Raw genomic sequence first — 25,698 nt, forward strand, 5'->3', positions numbered from 1 at the left:
ACATTTTTGTTCATTATTGAGAGACAGAGAGAGAGACAGAGCATGAGCAGGGGAGGAACAGAGAGAGGGGAGACAGAGTCCGAAGCAGGCTCCAGACTCTGAGCTGTCGGCACGGAGCTTGACGCAGGGCTCAAACCCACAAACTGCAAGACCATGACCTGAGCCGAAGTCCCGAAGTCAGACGCCCAACCAACTGAGCCACCCAGGCGCCCCTCTTTCAGATTTAAATAACATACACAAAGTATATAGAACCATTCTCCGCACAAGCTCAGCACTCAGTAGACATTGGCCATCACTAGTTTTAAAAACATTTAAAATTATATAATGTTTGCAGATAGAAGATTATCTTCAACCAGACAGCAAACATGGGAAGCTATTTAACTTCAGAAGGAAGCTCTCAATTTCTAGAAGTCAGTCATTAATTTGTTCCGGTAAAAGTTCTCCGGTGTTCCTTTCTGGCTCTTGCTCAGATTAGAAAAAACAGTGAAAGGGCTTACCTGTATTTAGTGCTCTGTAGGTCACTTAATCGTTCCTGTAACCCTGTAAGGGAGGTTACGTTGTTATTCTAATTTTGCCCACAAGGAAAGCAAGAGACAAAGCTGCTAAATAAGTTGCCCAAGGTCAGAAATCTTGGGAGTGGTGAGGCTGGACCTCGATCTCGGGCCATGGGGCTGCAGCTCTTACAGGACGACCCTCTGCACTGCGATGAGGTCGGGCTGTCCAGGAAGAGATGCTTTTAAGCCAAGGAAGAGATGACACATTTCAATGTGCCTTCCCCTCTGGGTGTCCACAAGGGAAATAATCCCGTCCCTGGAAACCGGTCCTCAGGTTCTCTGCTCATTGTTCTTGTTTGTTTTGTGGGAAGCCAGTTGGGGTAGGAGCACTTTTCATGTTGCTGTGGCTTGGACACCTGTCCTCGTTGCCTTCAGGTATCCGGCAACTGGAAGATGAGCAGAGACTTCACATAACTGAGTAAAAAAAGACCAAAAAATAAGCCTCCTTACTAGATCAAATTTACTTCAAGAACTGGACTAAGTCAAAGCAGTTCCCATGTGAGTAATGGATCCACAGGCTCAGAGGTAGCTTTCTGTGTTTGCTCCCTCACCTCTTCATCAACGTTGACGTATAAAATTAATCTGTGATTATTAAATGTCTTATGTCAGGCATTCCCATGATGTGGCTGTTTTTAACAACAACCTGTTTGCTCTGTGGAACTTTAAATGCTGGTAGCTTCTTTAATTTGGAAAATGAAGCGAATCCTGAAGTGTGGATGAATATTGTAAGTCATGGGAAGTTCCAAAAGACATCGAATAAGGCAGACACATGGGTTGTGAGAGTAACAATGGTCTTGTGATAGCAGAAAAATCTTAGAGAAGAAAAAGGATAAAAAAAAAAAAACCCAGGTGATTTTTAACATTTCTCTAAGAGTCAAGCTAGGCAGATGCTTTCCTTCGGCTGAATAAGTAATACTCTCTAGTCATGTAAAGCAAACACATGTTTGTAGGCAACCTCCTCTTTTGAATTTATGTTTTTAAAACATTAAGAGTTTATATTTTAAGCCATTTGGATGAGGGATATGATTGCCTTCTAGTGGACTATGGTTTTATTATCTTTAAACTAAGAGGGGTCTCGAGAATCGGCTGAGACCATAGTTTTCTCATAAGAATAGGTCGATATTAAATAATATCTCCACCCAACCACTCACCCTCAAATTTACCAATAGTCTGCTTACTTGTTATCAAGACTTTACATAGTAAATTAATCTTACAGTTACCTGGGGCTACAGATTTCAGATCATTCACCCCAATAAACACATACCAGATGCTTTGTTCTAGTTTCTTCTGATAACCTCTGGAGAAGATGTTGAGCTAATTCGTGTATTTTCACCGGACAGAGTGAGATCATCACCTATAATGGCTACCCCAGTGAGGAGTATGAAGTCACCACTCAAGATGGGTACATCCTCAGCATCAATAGAATCCCCCACGGGCGAGGAGATGCTAGAAGCACAGGTAGGAGATGTGTTTCTCCTGCGAAAGAGGATGGCAAATGACTAATATTTAGTGCTGGTTTTCCTTTAAGAGAATGACTGGTCTGTCAAAACTTGGATTAGTCTTTAAATAGTCAACAGGGAGCCTCATTCTTTCCCCGGTCTCTGAAGACAGGCAAGAAGCTAAAAATACAAAGGGCAAGACCAATCTTGTCGAAGGCGAGCAGGCTGGTTGCTAGTCATGTAAATGCAAAGGCAGAGCGTACATTTCTCTGGTTCATTACTGATCTGTCATGCGGAAAATTGCTGCATCCCAGGAAAGTGGATTTCCTCGCTGCTGTTAAGACATTTGCTGGGCTGTGGGAAGTTGGCTGGGTTGCATGAAGTCTCTCCTGCCCCTGCAAAGATCAACAGGCCTTGCTCTGTAGGATAAAGTGTGGGGGGGGGGGGGGGGAGGGGAGCAACTTAAATGATCGTGACATTTCTGAAGCTTTTTTCCAGGAAGGAAAACTGGAACATTCACCTATGTTTTGATCTGAGGGACAGAAGTTTTGTGGCATGAAAGAGCATGGTGTTAGGAAGGCCGGTATTCTAGAATAAAGAGCCAGCCATACAAAAGCAGAGGACGCATAGCTGAAGATCTCGAGATGAGGAAGAAAGAAGAGTAAGCAAAGTATCTGGGGAGGCTGGGGGGCAAAGTCATTTAACTCCGACTGCACCAGCCCTCCTGCCAGTCACATTCAGAGGCAGCTAACATCACGCTGTTTGACCTCCTCTGCCTCTAAGAAAGAAATGTGTAATTCTAGACTTTTGGAATGCAAACTGGGAGTGGGGCGTAGATAGGGTTACCAGATAAAATAGGAGACGCCCTGTGGAAGCTGAGTTTCAGATCAATGACCGATCAGTTTCTTGTACAAGTTCCACTTTATGATGTACTTATACAAAAGTTTTTCTTCCTTTATCTGAAATTCACATTAACATGGCATCCGAGCCTTTTGTTAATCTTTGTTTTCATTTTTTTGCTAAATCTGGCAATACCAGTCCAAGGAGGGTTGGGGGAAGGTGGCTAGGGAGCATAAAAGGAGAGCATATCTCCAGGAAAGGTTTTAGTTAAGGAAGGAGGATTTGGGGAAGATTTGGAGTTAAGAGCCATCTCTTGAGTATATTATTCTAAAATCTTTAAATTCGTATGTATCAGATAAAGCTCTCAGCATCTGTATGAGGCCAGTACTATTAATGGTTATCATTTTACAGATGATAAAACTGAGGCAAAGCAGGTTCTATATCAGGCTCGAGGTCACACAGACGGCAAGGGATGGAATCGGGACTCAAACCCAGCCTGGCTCCAGAGAGCATGTGCTCTTACCCATTGAATGATGGTGCCATTTTGGAACCTTCCACCCTGGTTCTTCTTATCTCCTTGAATACCTTCTCCCTCAGGAATCTGGTGGTTGTCAGAGGCGTGTTGAGTGGGTTGTATTGTATCTGTGGTTTTCAAATGCTCCCCAGTGGGCATCAGAAAACGGGGTGTTTGACTCTTGAATGCTGAGAACAAACTGAGGACTGATGGGTGTGGGGGGGAGGGGGGATGGGCATGGAGGAGGGCACTTGTGGGGATGAGCACTGGGTGTTACATGGAAACCAACGTGACAATAAACTATTTGTAAAAAAGAAAGAAAGAAGAAAGAAAGAAAGAAAGAAAGAAAGAAAGAAAGAAAGAAAGAAAGAAAGAAAGAAAGAAAGAAAGAAAGAAAATGAGGTGTTTGGCCAGAAGCTTGGCTGCCATCTACACTCACACCCACCCCCAACCACCCCCTCCTCCCCCCGCCCCGGAAGCGACACAGGACTCCATCAAACACGATCACTTTCACGTCTCTGCCAGCCAGACCCAGGAGATACGCAAAAGTAAATTCATGGAGCAGCGAGCACCATTACAAGCACACAGTCGGGTGTGAAACAGAAGCGGGCTTGAGTCCTGGCTCTGCACCCTGTTAACTGGGTGGCCCCTTGGGAAAGTCACCTAACTACCTTCTAAAGCTCAGTCTCCACCTCTGGAAAATGAGGATCCTTAAATAGTAGCTACTTTATGGGGTTTTATGAGAATGTAACAAGCTTGTGCATGGCCATCTGTCAGCGTTGCACCACCAGGAATGTATGAGCTCCAGAAACTTATGTCATGTGATTATAATGCTCTGTACAGAAGGGAAAGGTGAATACTGATTGGGTTTTTGCTTCTGGGCATGTGTGTGTGTGTTTCTATCATGTTCCTGAGATGCTCTGCTTTATCATAAATTACTCTCCCTCTTCCTCCCTCCTTCCAGGCCCCCGGCCAGTTGTATACCTGCAGCATGCTTTGTTTGCAGACAATGCCTCTTGGCTTGAGAACTATGCCAATGGCAGCCTTGGATTCCTTCTAGCAGATGCAGGTTACGATGTCTGGATGGGAAACAGTCGGGGAAACACTTGGTCAAGAAGACACAAGACACTCTCAGTGACTGAAGAAAAATTCTGGGCCTTTAGGTAAACTGAGTCTAAGAAAAATCGTGAAGAAACTTGGGGACCATTTCTTTGAACATAATAGTGTGGGTGATATTAATAATTATCTCTAACATTGGGAGTCACGTGGTTCCTCGTAGCTTCTGCTAACATCTTGAAGCAGAGAAATAGCAGGGAGTTTGATTTCCACGGATTCTCCCACAAGCAAGTCACGTCATTTTACCACGATCATTTTAACATCCAATTCGTTCCAATACTGTACGTTATAAGTATGTCTTAAGGGGCAGCTCAGGAAATTCCTGAGACCAGTGGACGCACTCGTTCAACCAATGTTTGCTGAGTGTCTAGTCTATGCACAGTTCTGGGCCCTGAGCTCTCAAGAGCAAGCAAAATACCGGCCCTCGCGATGCCTATATTTATTCTGGTGCTACTAATACAGGTCTTTTCTCCCAGACAGTCGGTCAGTTTTGTAGAGATGATGGGTACCAGTACTCTATGTTATTTGCACAAACTCTGGTTGAGACTCTATTCAATAGCATTTTCAGGACAGCCCCAGTAGGAGCTGGGCAGTGGAGAACACTCATCTCATATGCTGCCTGCTTCTTTTCGTGAAAGTGTCCTCCACCGGCACCAGACGGATGCCTGCAAGAGACTTCCCTTTACAAGGCTAAGCTCCCTGTTGGTTTGCAAGCCTGCTCCCAGAACACGGGGTGCAATTCCTAACCCATGAATGAAATGGTCAGCATCCACTAGCACCGGCAGGGGGAGAATCAAGGAAGGATAGAGTAAATTGGCACTGTCGGAGCTTTGGGGCAGGGCGAACATCAGAATAGTATTTTGTGTCCGTGGCCCTTGGCCTGGAGCTTGGAGCTTGTTTACTACAAGACCCTAGCTACATTGCTGGCATCATGTTCCTTTCCCAGATGAGGAAACTGAAGCTCAGAGCGTGTAAGTAATTCATCAAAAGTTACTCAGCTAAAGTCATGATTTGCAGCCAGTTCTGTTTCCAAAGCTGGATGTGAGTCTTGGAAGTACCCGGGAGCAGGGGGGAGGGGTTTGAAGTAGAGGCAGGCAAACCAGCTGGGAAAGGGGAGAGGGTTACGGGGAGAAATGGTAAGACTGACCTTCAGACAGTACACACAAGTCTTGAATTCAGCCCCAGTAAAAGTAACAGGTATAAATGCAGCCAACAAAGGCTACAATAGCCTGCTCATAACTGGATAAATAATGAAATGCACACTACACCAGTGAAAAGCACAGAATTCTGTGTATAAAAAAATAAGTGAGCAGGTGCTCTGTGTTTTAAACTTAGTAGTATTTATAAGCCCCTGTTCTATTTTGCAGTTTCGATGAAATGGCCAAATATGATCTCCCAAGAATAGTAGACTTCATTGTAAATAAAACTGGTGAAGAGAAGCTTTATTTCATTGGACACTCACTTGGCACTACAATAGGTATGTTTACAAATGTCCATGTTTTACAAATTCAGAGCCTTGCAAGAGTTTGCCTTTAAACTGGAACAGAGTAACTACTATTTATTCTGCCCTTCATTCTCTGTCCTGTGCCGGAAATGTCAACCTAGTGCCCTCAGTGGTTGTGAACTTGCCCTTAATTCTACTGGGCATATCATCCTAGTGCCCCAAGTGGCTGTGAACTTGAATTTCAGAGACTGTGTGTAGGACAAATCTTTCCTCCATTTCTGGTCCCAACCACAAATTGGTTACGGTGATATAATTTATGTGAGCCCCAAATCCATAGAAATATTTCCAAAGAGTACGTTTCTAGGTCCCCTCTGAGCTGAAAAAGTAAAGCCTGATGCCATAAAATAAACTTCAAGAATGGTAAGTACACATTGATCATACCTTCCTCACAACGCATATGGGATTTTTAAAAAGCAGTAAAAGGGTGAGGTTATACTTCTATTTGAACAAATTGAAAATATACGATCACTTTTTTTTTTCTTAGTTGAAACACAAAAGCATACATCGACTGGGCTTATCTATTTAGGATGTGAGTTAATATTTATGGAATCACAGTTCAGTGTAAACACTGTGTAGAAAAATTTTCAGAAGTCCAAGATCCTACTCTCTGAAAATGTACTTCTTGATGATTTACTAGATCTTTTAGAAAGAAATAAAAAAATCCAGTTCCACATAAAAATTTAGAGAAAGCCATACTGTTAATAATGTCAATTTGTTAGTGATCTTCCACTAAAGTTTCCAATTTTAAGAGATTATGTGAAGTGCAATATTTTAGCTGGGATGAAATGATGCAAAAATGAGTAAATAATCTCACAGTCTCCTTATCACCATTACCATCAACAGCAGATATATATTTATCGGTGCTTTATATTAACAGGTAGTTTACATTTGGAACAGCCAGTGAGCATCACAAGACATATTCTAAAAGGATATTAAAAATGTAATAGGAAACAAAGACAAAACAAAAAACAAACAAAAAACAAACCTGCCACTAGCTGGCAAATAATTGTACTATCCTAGTGAACATTTAGCAAGCATTTACTGCATTGCGTTTAGGGCAGGCCATTCTTCAGCGAGCATTTGCAGCAGAGCAATTGTTAGTGAGAAAGACCCATTATTGGCAAGGTATTTAGCAACCCGGGCTCCTGCTCACTACTAGTGGTGTGAGCATGGACAGACTCCTCTCCACACAACTCCAAAGATCTTCTAGGGAGAAGTATCACATCCGCATGCCAGTTTCAGTCTTTGTATCAATTGCTCAGCCAATTAATACAAAGTCAGTTCTTTTCCTGGCCAGCATGGTTTCAATGTTTCAATAAGAGTTTCAGGGGGAAAAAAAAATCTCTGCTATGGCTATGCCCCCAAGCACACCCGCACACGCGAGCGCGCGCGCGCGCACACACACACACACACACACACACACACACACACACACACACACAGTGGCAGGGTCCCAGGAAGGCATCTCAGGGAACTAAAATACGCACACACTCCACACTTTCCCATGCTGGGGGGGACCTCCGTCCTCATCCTCACAGGGCTAGAAACAAGTGCTAGGTGTTGCAGAAAATCTAGAGCAGGTAGAGACAGCTGGTCCTCCCCAGGAAGATTCTGGAGGTTGGTAAGCATCCAGTTGAGCACTGGGAATAATGAAATCTCTTTGCACTGTGAGAAAGAAAATTGTGGAATAACTGGATAATACTCTATAAAGAACTGATCTGTCCACCTCCCACGAACCAATTATTTACTCCTGGAAACTCTATGACTCATCCTGGCATCTCAGAGCTGGTGGTAAAATGAAAACATTGCCCGCACTTAACCCATGCCTGCGAGCCAGGATGTCCCCAGGCACCTCGGCAGGGGCCGCGCCATCAGCTTATCCCTCACTCTCCCCCACCAAGTTAAATTGTTCAGCATATGAGAAAAATAGACACTTGGGCGAAGGCAGATTATTTTTGCAGAACTACTCAGAAGAGTTTCCCAATGCATCCTCAAGATTGTGGCAATAGAAAGATAACATGTCAAAGCAGAGCCTACTTTTGTTAGTACAGACATTGCCTCAGTATTAACAATTTTTACAAGATTGTCTTGTCTCCTGTTCTCTTAGGGTTTGCAGCCTTTTCCACCATGCCTGAACTGGCACAGAGAATCAAAATGAATTTTGCCTTGGGTCCGGTGGTCTCATTCAAATATCCCACGGGCATTTTTACCAGTTTTTTTCTACTTCCAAGTTCTGTAATCAAGGTAGGCTCGTTTTCACCAAAATGTACCTGAAGATCCCATCTTTGATCGTGGATCCTTATTGTTTTTAAATCTATTACAAAGTGAAAGGAGGAAATTTACCTGAAATCTGTAGAAAGCAGATTCTTTGACCATGATGTGTGTGTGTGTCCATCTGCACCTCCATGTGCAGTTCTCATCAAACCTGAGTGTGTATCAGAGTGTCTAGCTGGGGTGAGAATTTCTAGCAGGGGTGAGCACTATTGTCAGTTTAAGGTCTACGCACAAGTTTTCTTGTTCCGCTGGGCCGATCAAAGAATTCACAATGCCCAGATGGAAGACATTTTTCAAGTTACATATGATCACTGGTGTTTCTGACTTTGATGTTAGATAAGATCAACATCTTATCTAACTCAAGATGTTAGATAAGCCTGAATAATATACCCTTTCCCAGAGGAGACGTTTGTTAAGAGTCCCAAACCTAAATGTCCTACGGCTCAATTGTTCATTCACACATTTATTTGTTATTTTCCAAAGGCTGAAAAAGTATTTTGGATGGACTGTATCCATCAAAAGCTGTTGTTTTTTTTCTGTTTGCGTTTTGATTCTCTAAAAAGGTCATTGCCACAACAAACATAGTATTTTGCCAAAATCACCCCTTAAATTTGGGGTGTCAACTAAAATGGATTTTGGCCAAAATGAAGTCAAGGAGACCAGTTCAGGTTTGACAGTAATTTATATAGAAAATGAGACCCTGGTTTAGGGTGAGGTGGTGGGAATGGAGAAATATTATCTGTGAGCCAACACAGAAGAATTTCCGTAGTGCTTAATGATTGGTTTCCTGGTAATTTTACTGTATTGTTTACTGTAAGCTCAAATGATGTAAGTTGCCTTTTGTGTGGTTGAGTTCTGTTGCAAAGGGTGTTGACGTCAGTTTGTTTTGGATGTTTTCTACATTTGGGCAGAGTTGAGCCAACAAAGGGGTTAAATTAAATTCAGAGGTAGACGCTTCTATCTCTAAATGCACTATTTTTGCCTATGTACTGCTTTGCCTGCATAGGTGGGCCATTTCCTATCTGTGACCCCCCAGAAGCCCCAGTCTCCCATCAGAGTCCACTCTCCAAGCGTATTTCCAAAGCCCTGGAAGTTTTAACCATGCTGCCCCACGTGACATCAAGCGTTTTCTGCCCAGGGGCCTCCTCCCTTTGGTACGCCACAGTTGACTTTCTAGCATAAAAGCTGGCCACTCTGGGACCCTGCTAAAAGGATGGTGGGCACATGAGTAGTAGAGGAAACCCTGCTTTTCCTTCCTAGTCAAAGCAGCATTTGGCCTTTAGGAGAAATGGCTCCGCCTTTCCTGCCAATTAATGAGAAACAAGAAATATAGGCCGTCACTGGCTAGACAGAATAGAGGAGCTTCCCACCGAGAAGCGACTTTGCAGTCGAAGATCCTTACTGCAATCTCCTTTAAAATTACATTGGTCGATCTTCCCTCGATGGAGATGGATTCATAAGCACTTTCTTTTCCCGGATGACTTGGTCTCCTTGGCAAAACAGATACAAACAGAGCTCCTGAGAATCCTCATTCCTGGGATGAAGGGAACATCAGGAAGTCCAAAAATGGCTCTTGAAAGGATAATTGCTTTTTATTTTTACAGCATTTTTTTGGTACCAAAGGTTTCTTTTTAGAAGATAAGATGGGAAAGGTACCTTCCACCAAAATCTGCAACAACAGAATATTATGGGTGATATGCAGTGAAATGATGTCCTTATGGGCTGGAGCCAACAAGAAAAATATGAATGTGGTATGTATGACGATCAGGGGCCCATTGGGTGCTTTACGAAATTCCACCTTTCCTTGGACGCGCTTTGATGTATCACTAAACTGTAAAGATTAATATGGCTTCTACACTACAAGGGCAGAGATTGGCTCTGCGTAGATTAGGTATTCAGTGGACCCTGACTGTGAAGACTGAGGAAAAGAATAGGCAGCCTCATCCTGCCATCCCTGGTTGCATACAGGAAACCCATGGCATTCCACCACGAGTGGGGGGTTCACCTGTTTTCTCTCGACCACCGTTGCTACAGTCCATTTGATTTTACAACCACTACTGTGCACTAGATAATAATAATAATAATAATAATAATAATAATAATAAATAATCTAGAAAAGTACATCCAAGCATTGCACTTATTTCCTGTGTATCTTCATTTGTTGGGTGATGTTGACCTCAGCTAAAACTCCTCCCTTAACTTGGAAAGTACAAGACAGATGGAATGGAGGTAGAATCCCTTTCCCACAAAAAAGGGACAGTCCTCGTTCATCAACCCTTTGTTTCCTTTTATGAGAATTCAAGGAGGAGGAGGGGAAGGCTAATGTGCAGACTGATGTGGTTGAATTCCATATGGCGGCCAGTGAGGCTGTGACAGTGAGGCTAGTTCTCAAATTGCTTTTCTCTGCCAGCCCACTCTACCCCTGGTAGAGGCTATGTTGTGCCCAACTGAAATACAATAGGAACCATTGTTCAAAGCCTGCTTTTTCTAAAGCAAATCTATTTTTTAATTTGTTTTAATGTTTATTTTTGAGAGAGAGACAAAACGTGAGTGGGGGAGGGACAAAGAGAGAGAGGGAGACACAGAATCCAAAGACAGGCTCCAGGCTCTGAGCTGTCAGCACAGAGCCCCACGCGGAGCTCAAACTCATGAATCATGAGATCATGACTTGAGCCGATGTCGGACACTTAACCGACTGAGCCACCAAGGTGCCCCAAAAGTAAATATTTCTGATAGTTCCCTTGATTACTTTCGTTATACAGTATTCTAAGACAGTATTATGATTACTATTATAACTCTATAATTTTCATCTCTCTATTGTTTTGCAAAGGCCAAAGTACAGTACATACGGAAGCGATTGTTTTTCACTTTTCTGTAATGATATTTTATTTTTATCATCACAAAAACCTGACACAGTATGATTTTTTAGTATGTTCACTTAATAGGTGAAAATACAGAAACTCAGAGATGTGAAATAACTTGCCCAAAGTCACAAAGCTTCTAACAGACAAAGTTAGGTTGTGAAATCCAGGTTTTTTGGCTTAGTGATCTGTGACAGTGCACAGCCATGCACACGCACACCATGTCTCCTGCACTCACACAGAGCATCTTTCTAAAGCTCACTGCCCCACAATGACCATTGCTGCTTCCAGAGAATAGGGGCGCCTGGGTGGTTCAGTCGGTTGGGCGTCCGACTTCGGCTCAGGTCATGATCTCACAGTTCATGGGTTCAAGCCCCGCATTGGGCTCTGTGCTGACAGCTCAGAGCCTGGAGCCTGTTTCAGATTCTGTATTTCCCTCTCTCTCTGACCCTCCCCTGTTCATGCTGTCTCTCTCTCTCTCTCTCTGTCTCTCAGAAATAAATAAAACATAAAAAAAAAAGTTTTTTTAAAAACAGAGAATTAACCCAAAGCTTCCAACCTGATGCAGGTTTGCTCTTAAGCAACCTGGGGTTTACTCCCATTCAAGTGCCAGGCATGAATTCTTATTTATCTTACTTGTGGCATCATTTCCAAAACCCCAGCTTTCATTCGCTAATTCGTAGTACCATTGTTCTCTGCTTCTGGAAGGTATAGCGTATTTCATTGGGTGATTCTTGTCCTACTGTGTTTTCTTTCCCTTCAGAGTCGAATGGACGTTTATATGTCACATGCTCCCACTGGATCATCAATCCAGAACATCCTGCACATAAAACAGGTAGCGTCTTTGTCGTGGAAAACTAGTCCAAAGTCATTTTGTTACATCCGAAAGGACAAGGTTAGCAGGTCCACCCAAAGAAGGTGCGAAGCTGGTTTCTGCTTTGACCTTGCCACTGTCCTTGGTTTGATTTCCCCAAATTAAAAAAAAATTCAATGTTTATTTAATTTTGAGGGGGGGAGGAACAAAGTCTTGGGGGAGGGGCAGAGAGAGAAGGAGACACAGAATCTGAAGCAGGCTCCAGGCTCCAAGCTGTCTGCACAGAGCCTGATGCAGGGCTCAAACCCACGGCCCCATGAACTGTAAGATCATGGCCTGAACCAAAGTTGGATGCCTAACAGACTGAGCCATCCAGGCACCCCTGATCTCCCCAGATTTTAAGGGAATGGACCTTAAAGGTATGGTAGACACGAAGTAGGTGACATAAATGAACTCTATCGTAGATAGGAGCTTGTAAAATAGACGCTGAGTTGAAGCACGAGGTAACCTGGGAAGAAGGCTTGAGGAGACCAAGCCTTACTCTAATTATCTTTCCCAACACATTTATTTCAGCTTTACCGATCAGATGAATTCAGAGCATATGACTGGGGAAGTGAAGCTGAGAACATGCATCACTACAATCAGGTGAGCTGCTCCAAATTGCCCCAGAAGCCAGGTTTTGAGAAATTATAATAAATTATCAGAGGGGCACCTGGGTGGCACAGTCAGTTAAGCCTCCAACTTCAGCTCAGCTCATGATCTCGTGGTTTGCGAGTTTTGAGCCCCGCATTGGGCTCGCTGCTGTCACCGCAGAGCCCACTTTGGATCCTCTGTCGCCCTCTCTCTCCCCCCCTCCTCTGCTCAGGCTCTCTCTCTCCCTCTCTCTGCCCCTTCGCTGTTCATGTGCACATGTGCACTCGCACATTCTCTCTCTCTCTGAAAAATAAATAAACATTAAAAAAAGAAATTACTGGAGAGTAAAAAGAATCTTACCTGGCAATTGGTGGCATTGTCATTGATAGAACTTTTTTAAAAATGTCTAATTGAAATATGCATTCACTCCAGAAAGTTGGGAAATAAAAGAAGCATATCTTAAGGAATTCGAATAGTTTATAATTCCTCCACCCAGAGAATATTGGTGTATCAATATTTTACTGCATTTATTCCAGTCTTCTCAGTATCGCTGCTTTTAGGCAATTTTTTAAAAGTTTTATTTATTTAAGTCATCTCTGCAGCCCACATGGGGCTGGAACTCACAACCCCAAGATCAAAAATCAGATTCTCTTAGGGTGCCTGGGTGACTCAATCGGTTGAGCATCCGACTTTGGCTCAGGTTGTGACCTCGTGGTTGACGAGTTCAAGCCCCGCATCAGACTCTGTGCTGACAGCTCAGAGCCTGGAGCCTGCTTCAAATTCTGTGTGTGTCTCTCTCTGCCCCTCCTCTGCTCATGCTCTGTCTCTCTCTGTCTCAAAACCAAAATAAACATTAAAAGTCAGATGCTCTTCCAACTAAGCCACCCAGGCACTCCCCCTTACACAATTTTTATTCTTGCTTTTTCATATACAGTAACAGCAAGATCTAGTCAATGTTACTGAGGTGTTTTTGAACATACTTTTGTTGACTGTATAGTAATGGAAATTGTTTTATAAAAATCTATTAACACGTACAGAGTAGATGAACACTGACGTCTTGATATCAGTAGGAAAAAAACAGGATCCCACAATAAAATTAAAAGAATAATATCTCCCATGAAGAGTTGAGTCATTAGTATTGTTTTTCCCTCTGAATTTTCTTTTTTTTTATTTCTGAGAGAGAGAGAGAGAGAGCATGAGCAGGGGAAAGTCAGAGAGAGAGGGAGATACAGAATCTGATACAGGCTCCAGGCTCTGAGCTGGCTCTCAGCACAGAGCCCCATGTGGGGCTCGAACCCACAAACCGTGAGATCATGGCCTGAGCCGAAGTCAGACTCTTAACTGACTGAGGCACCCAGGTGCCCCTGAATTTTTACACTAAAATTTGTAGACCCACTTAGCCCTCCTGTACTTGTGATTAATCCTGTTAATCACAAACAAATCTACCATTTCTCTCCTCAGAGTCAGAAACTGGGCTTCTTGGTATGAACCAAACACATTAAATGTTTCCAGTGTTTTCCCAGACTGATGTATATTGAAGGCTACTTATTAGCACCAGCGTAAATCAATTAAACTTATTTCTGAGCATCAAAACAGTGAGCCAGACCAGTCAATTTCTCACTAATGGATTGAATTGTTAGAGAAATTATTCTACAAGCCTTTAAGACGACTAAGGCAGCTATGTATATTTTTACTATTTTTGAAGCTCGATTCAGGTGTGATTTACATTCGATAAAATTCACTGATTTTCCAAGTCAGTGAATTTCCACAAATACATACATTCATTCGTGTAACCATGCCACAATTAAGATATAGAACATTTCCATTACCCTGAAAGTTTTCCCCTGCCCTTCAGATCCTGTGTATTCACAGATGTAAGTATTAGCAAATTCCTATTATAGGACCAGAAAGGAAAAAAAAAACACAAAAAACCACTAGCAAGTGTTAAAGGGATTACCTTCATAGTGGAGATGAAAGGCAGAATGAAAGGGAAGAATGTGAAGAATAAAGGAGGCTCTCATTTTGGATTTAACATACTTCCATTTTCTTCCATTATTGTTAATGAGCAGGTTATATTTATATATTGTTTCTGTTTACAAGAGAATGAAGCAAAAATATCACATACACACACTTAAGGCCATTATTAGCCACAGCTCCTTCTTTCTCAGCTTTAACGGAGGCAAAATTAACAAATAAAATTGTAAGATTGAAGGGTGCAGCGTGCGTGAGAGTGTCAATGTACTTAGAATTTCTCAGCGGTTAGATAGATGGTCCTACCTTAGGGCAGGCCAGTCCTGTTTTATTTGTGTATGATTTTGGGTCATTTGAAGTCAGTTTTATGATATTCTGGTCTCAGCACTTTGCCCTCTTAAATTCCCAGTGCTGTTCTCTGCGCGCACCGTGTTTGGCGGAGAAAAAGAGGATTAGCCCGTGTGAGCCCCGTGAGGGCAGACGTTTCCTTCTGTTTTGTTCACTGGTGTTTTCTCACCTGGCAGGATACTGGGCACATCCTGGGCCCTTAACATTTATTTGTTGTATGCATGAAATTTCTTTTTTTTTTTTTTTAATTTTTAAAAATTTTCTTTAATGTTTATTTATTTATTTTTTTAATGTTTTATTTATTTCTGAGGGACAGAGAGAGACAGCGTGAGCAGGGGAGGGTCAGAGAGAGAGGGAGACACAGAATCCGAACCAGGCTCCAGGCTCTGAGCTAGCTGCCAGCACAGAGCCCGACGCGGGGCTCGAACCCACAAACCGCGAGATCATGACCTGAGCCAAAGCCAGACGTTCAACCGACTGAGCCACCCAGCCTCTCCTTTAATGTTTATTTTTGAGAGAAAGAGAGAGACAGAGTGTAAGTGGGGGTGGAGGGGGCAGAGAGAGAGAGAGGGAGACACAGAATCTGAAGCAGGCTTCAGGCTCTGAGCTATCAGTAGAGAGCCTGATGCAGGGCTCGAACCCACAGATCTCAGGATCATGACCTGAGCCAAAGTGAGGTGCTTAATCAACTAAGCCACACAGGTGCCCCATATATGAAATTTCTTAACGCCCCTCTTCTCCACCTTAAAATGTCTCTGTCCCCTTGATTCTCTTCTTCCCTCCTCTCTTCCAAAATGGAAGCCCTCTTCTTTCTCTGAGCCTGAGGCCTCGTGCCCTTGAGCCCATCTCTTCCCATTTCCTCTTTCTCCTGACTACTTTATCAGTTTCAATGAACCGCTGTTCCTTTTGGAAAATGAACAAACAACCTTCGGTCAACCTACCGATTCTAACGTGCACTAATCCATCCCTCTGTTTTTAACCAACATTTTTTAATATTTAAAAAGGCCAAGTTTCTCCACTTCCTCCCCTCCCCCACTCACTCCTGAACCCTGGGAAATGTGGTTTGGGCCTTCATCTTTCTACACAGTCTCCTTGCCATTCACTACCCCAAAGTGGACTTCCATAATTCAGTGATCTTGCGTTTTTCCTTCCATTTTTTAAAAGTTTAATTATTTTGACACACACAGAGAGAGACAGGGGCAGACAAAGAGGGAGAGAGAAAGAATCCCAAGCAGGCTCCACACTATCAGCAAGGATCCAATGCAGGGCTCGAACCCACAAACCACGAGATCATGACCTGAGCTGAAGTCAGCTGCTTAACTGACTGAGCCACCCAAATGCCCCTTCCTTCCCTTTTTGATTGCTTCCTCTGCCCTCTGTCTACACTGGCTACTTTCCTCACCACCACACCCCCATTCACAAATTGTCAGCTTTCTCCAGGATTCTTCACACCCCTCTCCCTTTCTCCCTTGGAGAATCTAATCCTCCCTATGGCTTCAGTTATCCTCAGGACCATCCCCACCGCCTGTCTAGCTTATTTCAGGAACTACTTCCAGCCTATTCCTTCCTCAAGTCATCCCATATGATGCCCACACAATCATCTTAAGACAGAGCTCTGAGAAGTGACCCTGCCACACCTCCACCTCCAAACTTCTGGAAGGTATCAAGATACTTTAGCCTAGTGTCTAGACCTTGACTATCTGTCTCCTACCTCATCTGCTCAAGTAGTTTCTTCTTGGGGTTCCAGGGACAGTTTACCATCCTGCCCATGGGGTACATGCTCTTCACTTGCTAGGAAGTCCTCCTGCCCTCAACCCTCTCTGTCAAAATCCAATGCTCCCTCAAAAGTCATTTCAAATGACTCTTGTTTCTGTGAAGCTCCGTCAGAAGTCATTTCTTCTTTGCCTTCAAGCCATTGTTTTTGGGGAGCAGTTTTGTGGCTTTTGACATACCTTACTTTGTATGCAAATCTTTATTTACCTATTTTGCCTTGTTCCTTCCCACTCCCTGAAGATGGGGACCATTGCACGCAGTCTTCCTATTTCCCTCAGTGCTTTATTATCAAAGACAGAACTTTGATCATAGTAAATGCTCACTGAGCAGCCTGTCTGCTTATCTGAATCCAGTAGTTGCCATGAGGAACTTTCTCTCAAGAATGCTCTTTCTCTCTCTTCCATAGAGCCGCCCCCCACTCTATGACTTGACCGCCATGAGAGTGCCTACTGCTATCTGGATTGGGGGCAATGACGTCCTTGTAACTCCCCAGGATGTGGCCAGGATACTCCCCCAGATCAGGAACCTCCGTTACTTCGACTTGTTGCCTGATTGGAACCACTTTGATTTCATCTGGGGCCTTGACGCTCCTCAGCGGGTATACAGGAAAATCATAGACTTGATGAAGTCATACTCCTGATGGTCATATGTACACTTCTGGGTTCAAAGTTGTGTGCAAGACTGTGAGCAGCTTTGGGAAAGAGACTAATCAGCAGGATAGCCTTCTCCAGTGTGGTTCACCTCTTTGCTGTTGCTGAGATGCTCCCTTACCTGACATCCACCTAAGAATTATTTCAACTGTCCTGTTCTTTCTCTAAGAAATACAAACACCCTCCAAATCCCTTCCCCTCAGTCAAATCCCTTCCCCGATTTTTCATCTCTGCTAACTGTACACTTGGAAGAGTAGTTCAAAGAGGACTTTTTCTTTCCTAGTTAAAGAAATATTTCCTAGAAGGGAAGGATTTGTAAAGGCAGCCACTTGGGACTATATTTGGAGTGGCTGTGATCATATGGCTTAGGCAGTATCGGAGTTAGGGCTATAGTCATTATGGTCATCTGTAAGCAAGCCATGATATAAGGTCCAGCCCACATCAAGCATGAAAGAAAACAGCAGACTGGGAAAACTAACAATATTTAAGTATTTGGGAGCGCATTTTATTGGTCCAAGCTAAGAATGAAAAGAGAAAGATGGAACTGGGAATAAGTAGGTAAGATAAGCTGAATTACTAATTATTCTTAAGTTAGAACAATGAGAAAGAATTCTCTCTTGTTTTGCTCTAAAGAGAAGTTAAACCGATCACCACCGGTGTCTTTGTTGTCGATGTGGACTTTACACTATCGCCTGTTAGCAAGTGACATTTAAAGCAGCTTCCAGAAAGCCTATTTTAGAAGCAGCAAGGAAGACACAGGAATATTCCAAGTCTTGCTCTCCTTCCTTCTCTAAATGGTGCCAGACATTGATTCTAGGATTTAGTACAGAGTTCCAAGAGTAGTGTAAAGTTTTGTGTCAGTCTGTAGTCCTGAGTGGTATAAATTTGCCAAGGTTCTTGACCTTCTACGATAATGTCATTAACAGAAAACTGTTTCTGATCCTCAAGGAATCATAAGTAAATGATACACATGCATACCTCCCACAGTTTATTTAAACTTACAACAGGTAAATGTAAATTAGGTCACTGATATTTGCACGTAAGATCAGGGTTTTGGGGATGTCAAATGCCACATCATCATTCTTCAATAAATAATCCATAATTCATTATTTTTAACCTTAGTTTTAGTGTCTTTAAAAGGAATGACAATTTTAAAACACTTGGGAAGCCATTTTATTTTATTTCAAGGTTTTTTTTAATGTTTACTTATTTTTTGAGAGAGAAAGAAACAGAGTGCAAGTGGGGGAGAGGCTGAGAGAGAAGGAGACACAGAATCCAAAGCAGGCTCCAGGCTCTGAGCTGTCAGCACAGAGCCCAATACGGGGCTTGAACACACAAACCTTGAGATCATGACCTGAGCCGAAATTGGATTTTTAACCAACTGAGCCACCCAGGTGCTCCTCAAATGGTATATAAATGACAGTGGGACCCTACGGAGAAAATCATGTTTGTATTACCCTAGACCAGAATAACTTGGAAAATTAAGGCAGAAGATGAGAAAATGTTTTGGGCTTTTGTGTGGAAGGGGGAAGTGGATTGCTATGGTTTGCAAACTCTAGCCACAAACTGAAATGAGAAGATAGAACTACCATATGATCCAGCAATCCTACTTTGGGGCATATATTCAAAGGAATGGAAATTACTATCTCAAAAAGATATATGCACCTCCGCGTCATTGCCTCATTATTCATAGCAGCCAAGACATAGAAACAACCTAAGCATCCATCCACATCTGAATGGATTAACAAAATGTAATAAACACACACACACACACACACACACACACACACACACACACACTGGAATAATATTCAGCCATAAAGAAAGAAGGAAGTCCTGCCATTTGCAACAACCTAGATAGACCTTTAGGCATTATGCTAAGTGAAATAAGTCATACAAAGAAAGACAACTATTCTCAATTATTTGTGGAACTTAAGAACGCCAAACTCCTAGAAACCGAGTAAAATGGTGGTTGCTGGGGAGGGGGTTGTGTTCTTGGGGGGTGGAGATGTCTCAAAGGGTTCGCACTTTAAGCTGAGTAAGTTATGGGTATCATTACACCCTGGTGACTATAGCTCACAATACCGTATTGTGTACTTAAAAGTTGTTGTGAGAGCTTTAATGTTCTCACTGTAACAACAAAACAGTAATTATGTGAGATGAAGGATGTATTAACCAACCTTACTGGTGACCAACATTTCACAATATATAAGTGTATCAAATCATCACCTTGTGTATCTTAAACATACACAATGTTAAATGTCAGTTATATCTCAATAAAGCTGGATAAAAAAATCAGATCAGTAGAAGATTGCTAATCAGGCCACTGATAGTACATTTTTCATTCTTTTGTCTGAAATACCAGGATCACTTCCAAGTAAGCATACAGTCTAGCAATTCACTAATGAGGAACTTGGTTATAGACCTTGTAATGCAAAGTTATTGAAAATTTGACGCTGTTTCTCCTTTTCTTTGTCTTCCCCTTGTGTTGGCACAAAGCAAGAAACTCATAATCTCATAACAGGCTAGGGAACTATAGTTTCTCAAGTCTAAATATTCCATTCATATTTTGTGTAGAACAAGGTAAATAATTTTAATTTCTAATACAAATCCATGTCAAATGTAAAGTCTTTGGTGAATTTCTTTCAGGAAAAAATTAGCGTCAGAGGGGTGAAACCAGACTAAACTAATGGCTTTCTGAGACTCATTAATCCAAGAGCAAGGAAGTTATGTGACCACCCATGGCCTGATTCACTTCTGACCACTTCCCATTCTCCTCCTGTGACTTTATCCACTTCTTCCAGAGTCTGGCCCAAACACCACCAGCTTTGACAAGATTTCCCTGAATCTCATGCTCTGAAATTAATACTTCTTCCAAATCACTTTTTAAAATATCTTTTAATGTTTATTTATTTAGAGGTGGGGAGGGGAAACAGAAGATCTGAAGTGGGCTCTGTGCTGACAGCAGAGAGACCGATACGGGGCTCCAACTCACAAACCATGAGATCGTGACCTGAGCCGAAGTTGGACACTTAACTGACTAAGCCACCCAAGCGCCCCAAATTCACTTTTTTTAAATGTTTTATTTTATTTCTGAGAGACAGAGAGAGACAATGTGAGCAGGAGAGGGTCAGAGAGAGAGGGAGATACAGAATCTGAAGCAGGCTCCAGGCTCTGAGCTAGCTGTCAGCACAGAGTCCGATGCAGGGCTCGAACCCATGAGCCATGAGATCATGACCTGAGCCGAAGTCGAGCCCAACCGACTGAACCACCTAGGAGCCCCACCCCAAATCACTTTTTATTATGCTCCTGAATTATCTCTTTAGTCTATTTCCCTAATGCCCTTTAAGTGGCTGGAGAATAGATTCTATGCCTTTCTTATTGTGTAATCTTTTAAAATCGTTATTTTGCAATAATACAGATTGATGTGAAATTGCAAACATACTACAGAAAGTTCTCACATACTCGTCACTCAGCTTCCCCCAAAGGTAGCATCTTACCTAACTCTAGTTATCAAGGCCATGAAACTGAAATTGGTACAAGTCACAGAACTTACTCAGATCTCACAAGGTTTACATGCTTTCCTGGGTGCGCATGCGTGCGTGCACATGTGGTTCAGTGCAATGTTATCACATGTGTAGATTGTGTAACCACCACTACAATGAAGATCTAGACCTGTCCATCATCACAGAAATTTCCTTCATGCTTTCCCTATGTACGTAAATACCATTCTTACCGTTCGTTCCCCAGCCCTCCCTTGGCAACCAGGAATCGGTTCTTTTATCTCTGTAACTTTGTGTCAGTGGAATCATGCAGTATGTGACTTTCTGGTACTGGCTTATTTTCACTCACTTGAGATCCATCCATGCTGTTAACTGTGAGTAGTACCCATGGTTTGGGCTTTCCTTTTAACTTGTCAGTGCTTAGCAAGGTGACTTGAAAGAAGAAAACACTCAAGTTGGAGTCATTAATTTGATTCATTGCTAGTCCCACCCAAAGCTGAATTCCATGCTGGCACCTTCTGATGTATATATTGCTCTAAGGAGAAATGTCAGTTTCTCTGAGTTTCCACCGACTTGACTACGCAATCCTTCACTCCTATCTTTATCTGATATTCAGAGATTGCAAAACATTGATGCAGTTCTCATTACATTTTAGAGATCGGAGGGGATTTCGGGAGTGCTTTGGGGTACAGTAAAAACAGATCACTGGTATTCACACCTCGAGGGTTACGAAATATTTCCCCTGGTCAGCGTCAGGGTGCAACAGGGCTTCTGTCTCAACAAAATCTCCATCAGCATCATCACATCTCCTGCAGAGCCAATCCAAATGAAAAGAAGAATGACAATAATTTGTAGTCATTCAAAATCTGTGTGAAGTATAATTAAATAAAAGCACTGGTATTTCTTTTTCCGCCAACTCCTGCCTTTGCCGTTTAAAAAAAGTTTGTTATTGAAGTATACCTGACACAGTGTTACATTAGTGCCAGGTGTACAATATAGCCCTTGAACAACTCTGTACATGATGCTGTGCTCACAAGTGTAGCTCCTGTCTGTCACCACGCTATGCTATTGCAATACTGTTGACCTGATTCCCCGTGCCGTGTCTTTTATTCCCATGACCTGTCCATGCCCTTCCCGGAAGCCTGTATCTCCTACTCCCCTTCCCCCATTTTCCCATCTTCCCACCCCTTCCCACTGGCAAACTATCAGTTTATTCCTGTATTTATGGGTCTGCTTCTGTGTCTGTTGGGTTGGTTACTTTAGGTTTGGCTTTTTGTTTTTTTTTTGTCATTTTAATCTGTGCAGACCACTTTCCTAACCAAACCTCAGTCAACTGAGCTGAGAAAGTTAACTTATTTGGAATACGATGGGCCCTTCGTAAGCTTCATCAAAATAAACACTTTCAAGTGCTCACTTGAACATCACATAAATTAAAGTTGAAATTAGAGAAGATGGGCATCACTTCTGCACAAGGATGACTTACAAAGTCATGAAGCATTCCATATACTTTTATGTTTATTTGTATTTTTATTTTTAATGTTTATTTATTATATTTGAGAGAGACAGAGAGAGAGAGTGTGTGAGCAGGGAGAGGGGTAGAGGAAGACAGACACAGAATCCGAAGCAGGCTCCAGGCTCCAAGCTGTCAGCAGAGAGCCCGACGCGGGGCTCGAACGAACTCAGAAACAGTGAGATCATGACTTGAGCTGAAGTCGGACGTTTAACCAACTGAGCCACCCAGGTGCCCCTAAACTTATATATTTTAAACCACGAAATTCGTGATAATCTGTCACAGTGGCACTAGGAAACTAACATAGGGACAGACTCTCCCATCCTGTGGTTCAGTATGATTTAACACCATCGCATTATTCAGTAGCCTGTGCAGCAGCTAAAATCATCCGTAGTCCCAGCGGAGGGTGGCCTACATTTGGGGAAACAGAGAACTCCACGGGTCATCAGGGAAAATGGTGGCCATAGATTAAAGCAACTGTGGAAGAATTTACGCCTGAGGCGGTGAATCTGGTCACCAAGATGATGGCTGATTACAGGGGAAGAGTGTGTGGTCAGTGCCCTGCTTCCTGCCCTCCTTCAGTATCTGAGCTGAAGGGACAGCTTTCCTGAATTTGCCCTCCTTCAGCAAATGCATTCTGCCCTGAGGTAGGTCATCCCTATGGTTCTTTCTGTCCCTAAATTGCACTGCTTTTCTCTGGATTAAAATAGGGTTGGAAATATTCTCTTAAATTAAGAAAAAAGATTTGTTTTTGTTCAATTGCAAAAGTAAAGTATATTCATTCTAGGTATCTTAGAAAATAGAGACACTAACAAAGAAAATAATAAATAACCAAAATTCTCACCTCCCAGAGAAAAACTACTTGGTTACTATTTTGATAGATTTCTTTCTGGTCTTATTTCTATTCATGTCCGTTTATAACTTAAAATTATTCAGTAAATGTTATTTAGTAGCCTTGATCCTCCCCTTTGAAACTTATTACGAACGCGTTAATACACTGCTACCATGCATTTGTGATGACCGAAGAGTATATTGTTCTGAGGATGAACTGGAATTTCTGTAACCATTTCCCTCACCTGGTACTTATGCTGTTTTTGCTCACCTCGGATGGCTCCTAGAAATAAATTTCTGAATTAAGACTATTTAATTTTGGAATTAATTGCAAGATTGAAGGAATAGAAGAGAGGGTAATAAGTGGTGACTCTTTTGGGGAAGCGAATGAGGAGAATCTTTTTACTTCATTATGACACGTGTTGAACAAGAGAATATGCTTGCCTTCCCCTTGACTTTCTACTGGAGAAAGACAAAGGACAGAGAGATGTTCTGGAAGGGGAGTAATTTCTTAAAGAGGAAAAAAACAAGTGAGAGTATTTTTTCCTAGAATGTTTAGATGAATTTATAGATACTTCTTGTGTTGTGTTTTTCTATCACAGAAAGATGTGGTGCATGGACAGTTCTCACTGTGGCAAAACGGGGAAGGTCTTTTCAAAATCTTTGCTTTATTAGAGATTTCTCATGGTAGGCACCCAGTTGATTGAAGCAACACAATCAGATCAGATCATATATCCTTAAAGTAAATTTCTGCTTTAGCTGCTTACACAGGTTGTTAGATGGAGAGCTTCCAAATTTCCTGCTTGCTAAGTGTTGTCATGGCCAAGCCAGTGTTAAGTGCGGCCTCAGAGCCCGGGCCGGGCAGGTCTGCCTAAATCTGACCTTGCAAATGGGAACTACTTAAAAGAGTGCAGTCTGTTGTCAGGACTGCCGACTTCAAACGCCTTTACATTTTTACAGACATTTATTTCACATTTTAAATGTGAAATAGCAAATTTCCAAGTAATCAGATTTATTTTCAGTCTTCTCCATCTCAAGCCTACAAATTGGTATTCATCCTAGTAAGGATGGCAACAATAAATACCAACGACATATTAAGTGGCTTCTAGATGCCAGGCACCACGCTGCGCACCTCATGCATAATGTTTATTTTTAAGGCTTTACAACAATCTTGCAAGGAAGGTGTTATTATTCATTTATAGGTAAGAAAGAGGAAATTAGAAGATCATCCAAGGGTCCCTAGTTGGTGAGAGCAGAGCTGGAATTTGAACCCAGGTCTATCAGAACCCACCATTCTTGACGTCTCTGATAGGTGGGACTCCATACTAGGTGACCCTGCACTTGAGCATTCGGTTGGGATTTCCAAGCTTTGCAGCTGAACCTACACATCCCTGTGCTAACCCTCTAATGGCCCTGGGGGAAATTTTCAAAGAAACTCAGGGATACCTCAAGTCTTTCACGGTCCCCAATAGGTCCATCCTTCACTGGGTATATTACAAGTTTGAAAAAGCAGGAATAAAAATTATTTTGTCTTTATTTTTAAGGACATTTAAAAACTTGTTTATAAACCTTCTGGATTTTGTTGTTGTTGTTTTTGATCTATTTGGTGTTTATTGGTGTGATTAAGGGTTCTCTGCATATTCCCTGTTGGAAAGATATACTAGGCATATTATAGACAATCAAATAAACATCTCAAGGCAAGAACCCTTGGGGAGAATCTTCTAGAACTGAGAGCTGTCAGCATTAATGACAGGATTGGGTAGGCTGCTAGAGAATTCCCAAGCAAGAATAAAGAGGGAGGAGAAGCAACTTTTGAATGCAGAAATGCTTCCTATTTAATTCTTTTATAGGGTGACAGTGGGTGCTGCGAAAATGTCCCTTAAAGCCCAGCAAAGTGCTAGGAGGGGCCAGGCTCTAACCGCTTTCCTCTTTCCACCGCCTGTCACCTTTCATTCCCTGTGCACCTTGCCTGCCTCAGCCCTCATCATGCTGAAGCTGGTCCTCAACATGTTGGCACATTGTCTCCCTCTTCTGAGCCTTTTTATCTATAAAATAAATGAGCTGATCTGCAAGGTCTTTGTCAGCCTCAATATGTTGTATTCCTATAAATGTGATCACTTTTTAAATCTTTTTAATGTTTCATTTTATTTTTGAGAGAGAGAGACATAGAGTGTGAGTGGGGGAGGGCCAGAGGGAGAGGGAGACACTGAATCCGAAGCAGCTCTAGGCTCCAAGCTGTCAGCACAGAATCACACGTAATCACAAATGTGTGTGTTATGTATCAACTGAGTTATTTAAATGAGTAAAATTATCCAAAAAGCATATTTTAAAAAATGTTCATTTTTTCATCTATTTTGATAGAGAGACAGAGAGAGCAGGGGAGGGGCAGACAGAGAGGGAGAGAATCCCCTCTCCGCTCTGACAGCATGGAGCCTGACGTGGGGCTCAAACTCACAAACCTTGAAATCATGACCTGATCTGAAATCAAGAATCGGGCTTTTAACCCACTGAGCCACCCAGGCATCCCCCCAAAACGGACTCTTAACTACAGAGAACATGCTGA

The 25,698-nt window shown here is 42.4% G+C and overlaps 1 protein-coding gene, 1 long non-coding RNA gene and 1 other non-coding gene across 7 annotated transcripts in view; 2 read left to right on the forward strand and 1 right to left on the reverse strand.

The window, feature by feature from the left end:
* The window catches only part of LIPM (lipase family member M), a 57,444-nt gene that overhangs the window by 1,015 nt on the left and 30,731 nt on the right, over positions 1 to 25,698 (forward strand). For 2 of the 5 annotated variants that reach the window (XM_039223324.1, XM_039223325.1), the window contains exons 1-8: positions 1,164 to 1,279; positions 1,895 to 2,012; positions 4,312 to 4,510; positions 5,831 to 5,940; positions 8,075 to 8,211; positions 9,846 to 9,992; positions 11,866 to 11,937; positions 12,490 to 12,561. In XM_039223324.1, coding sequence (XP_039079255.1) covers positions 1,172 to 1,279; positions 1,895 to 2,012; positions 4,312 to 4,510; positions 5,831 to 5,940; positions 8,075 to 8,211; positions 9,846 to 9,992; positions 11,866 to 11,937; positions 12,490 to 12,561 — 963 coding nt within the window. In that variant the 5' untranslated portion in view covers positions 1,164 to 1,171. Of the gene's footprint in view, positions 1 to 1,163; positions 1,280 to 1,894; positions 2,013 to 4,311; positions 4,511 to 5,830; positions 5,941 to 8,074; positions 8,212 to 9,845; positions 9,993 to 11,865; positions 11,938 to 12,489; positions 12,562 to 17,047; positions 18,376 to 22,883; positions 22,952 to 25,698 lie in introns of those variants that run through there. The other 3 variants (XM_039223328.1, XM_039223326.1, XM_039223329.1) reach the window with 3 other exon arrangements.
* On the reverse strand, positions 169 to 8,439 carry LOC120225107. The gene is made up of 3 exons (XR_005526734.1): positions 8,311 to 8,439; positions 1,819 to 2,030; positions 169 to 968 (listed from the first exon to the last, which is right to left on the reverse strand). It is a non-coding gene; the product is annotated as an uncharacterized LOC120225107 (long non-coding RNA).
* On the forward strand, positions 22,201 to 22,303 carry LOC120225115. The gene has a single exon (XR_005526736.1). It is a non-coding gene; the product is annotated as a U6 spliceosomal RNA (small nuclear RNA).

This window comes from Hyaena hyaena, unplaced genomic scaffold (genome assembly GCF_003009895.1).
Source record: "Hyaena hyaena isolate Hyena2069 unplaced genomic scaffold, ASM300989v1 scaffold_1329, whole genome shotgun sequence".
In the NCBI taxonomy this organism is placed as follows: domain Eukaryota; kingdom Metazoa; phylum Chordata; class Mammalia; order Carnivora; family Hyaenidae; genus Hyaena; species Hyaena hyaena.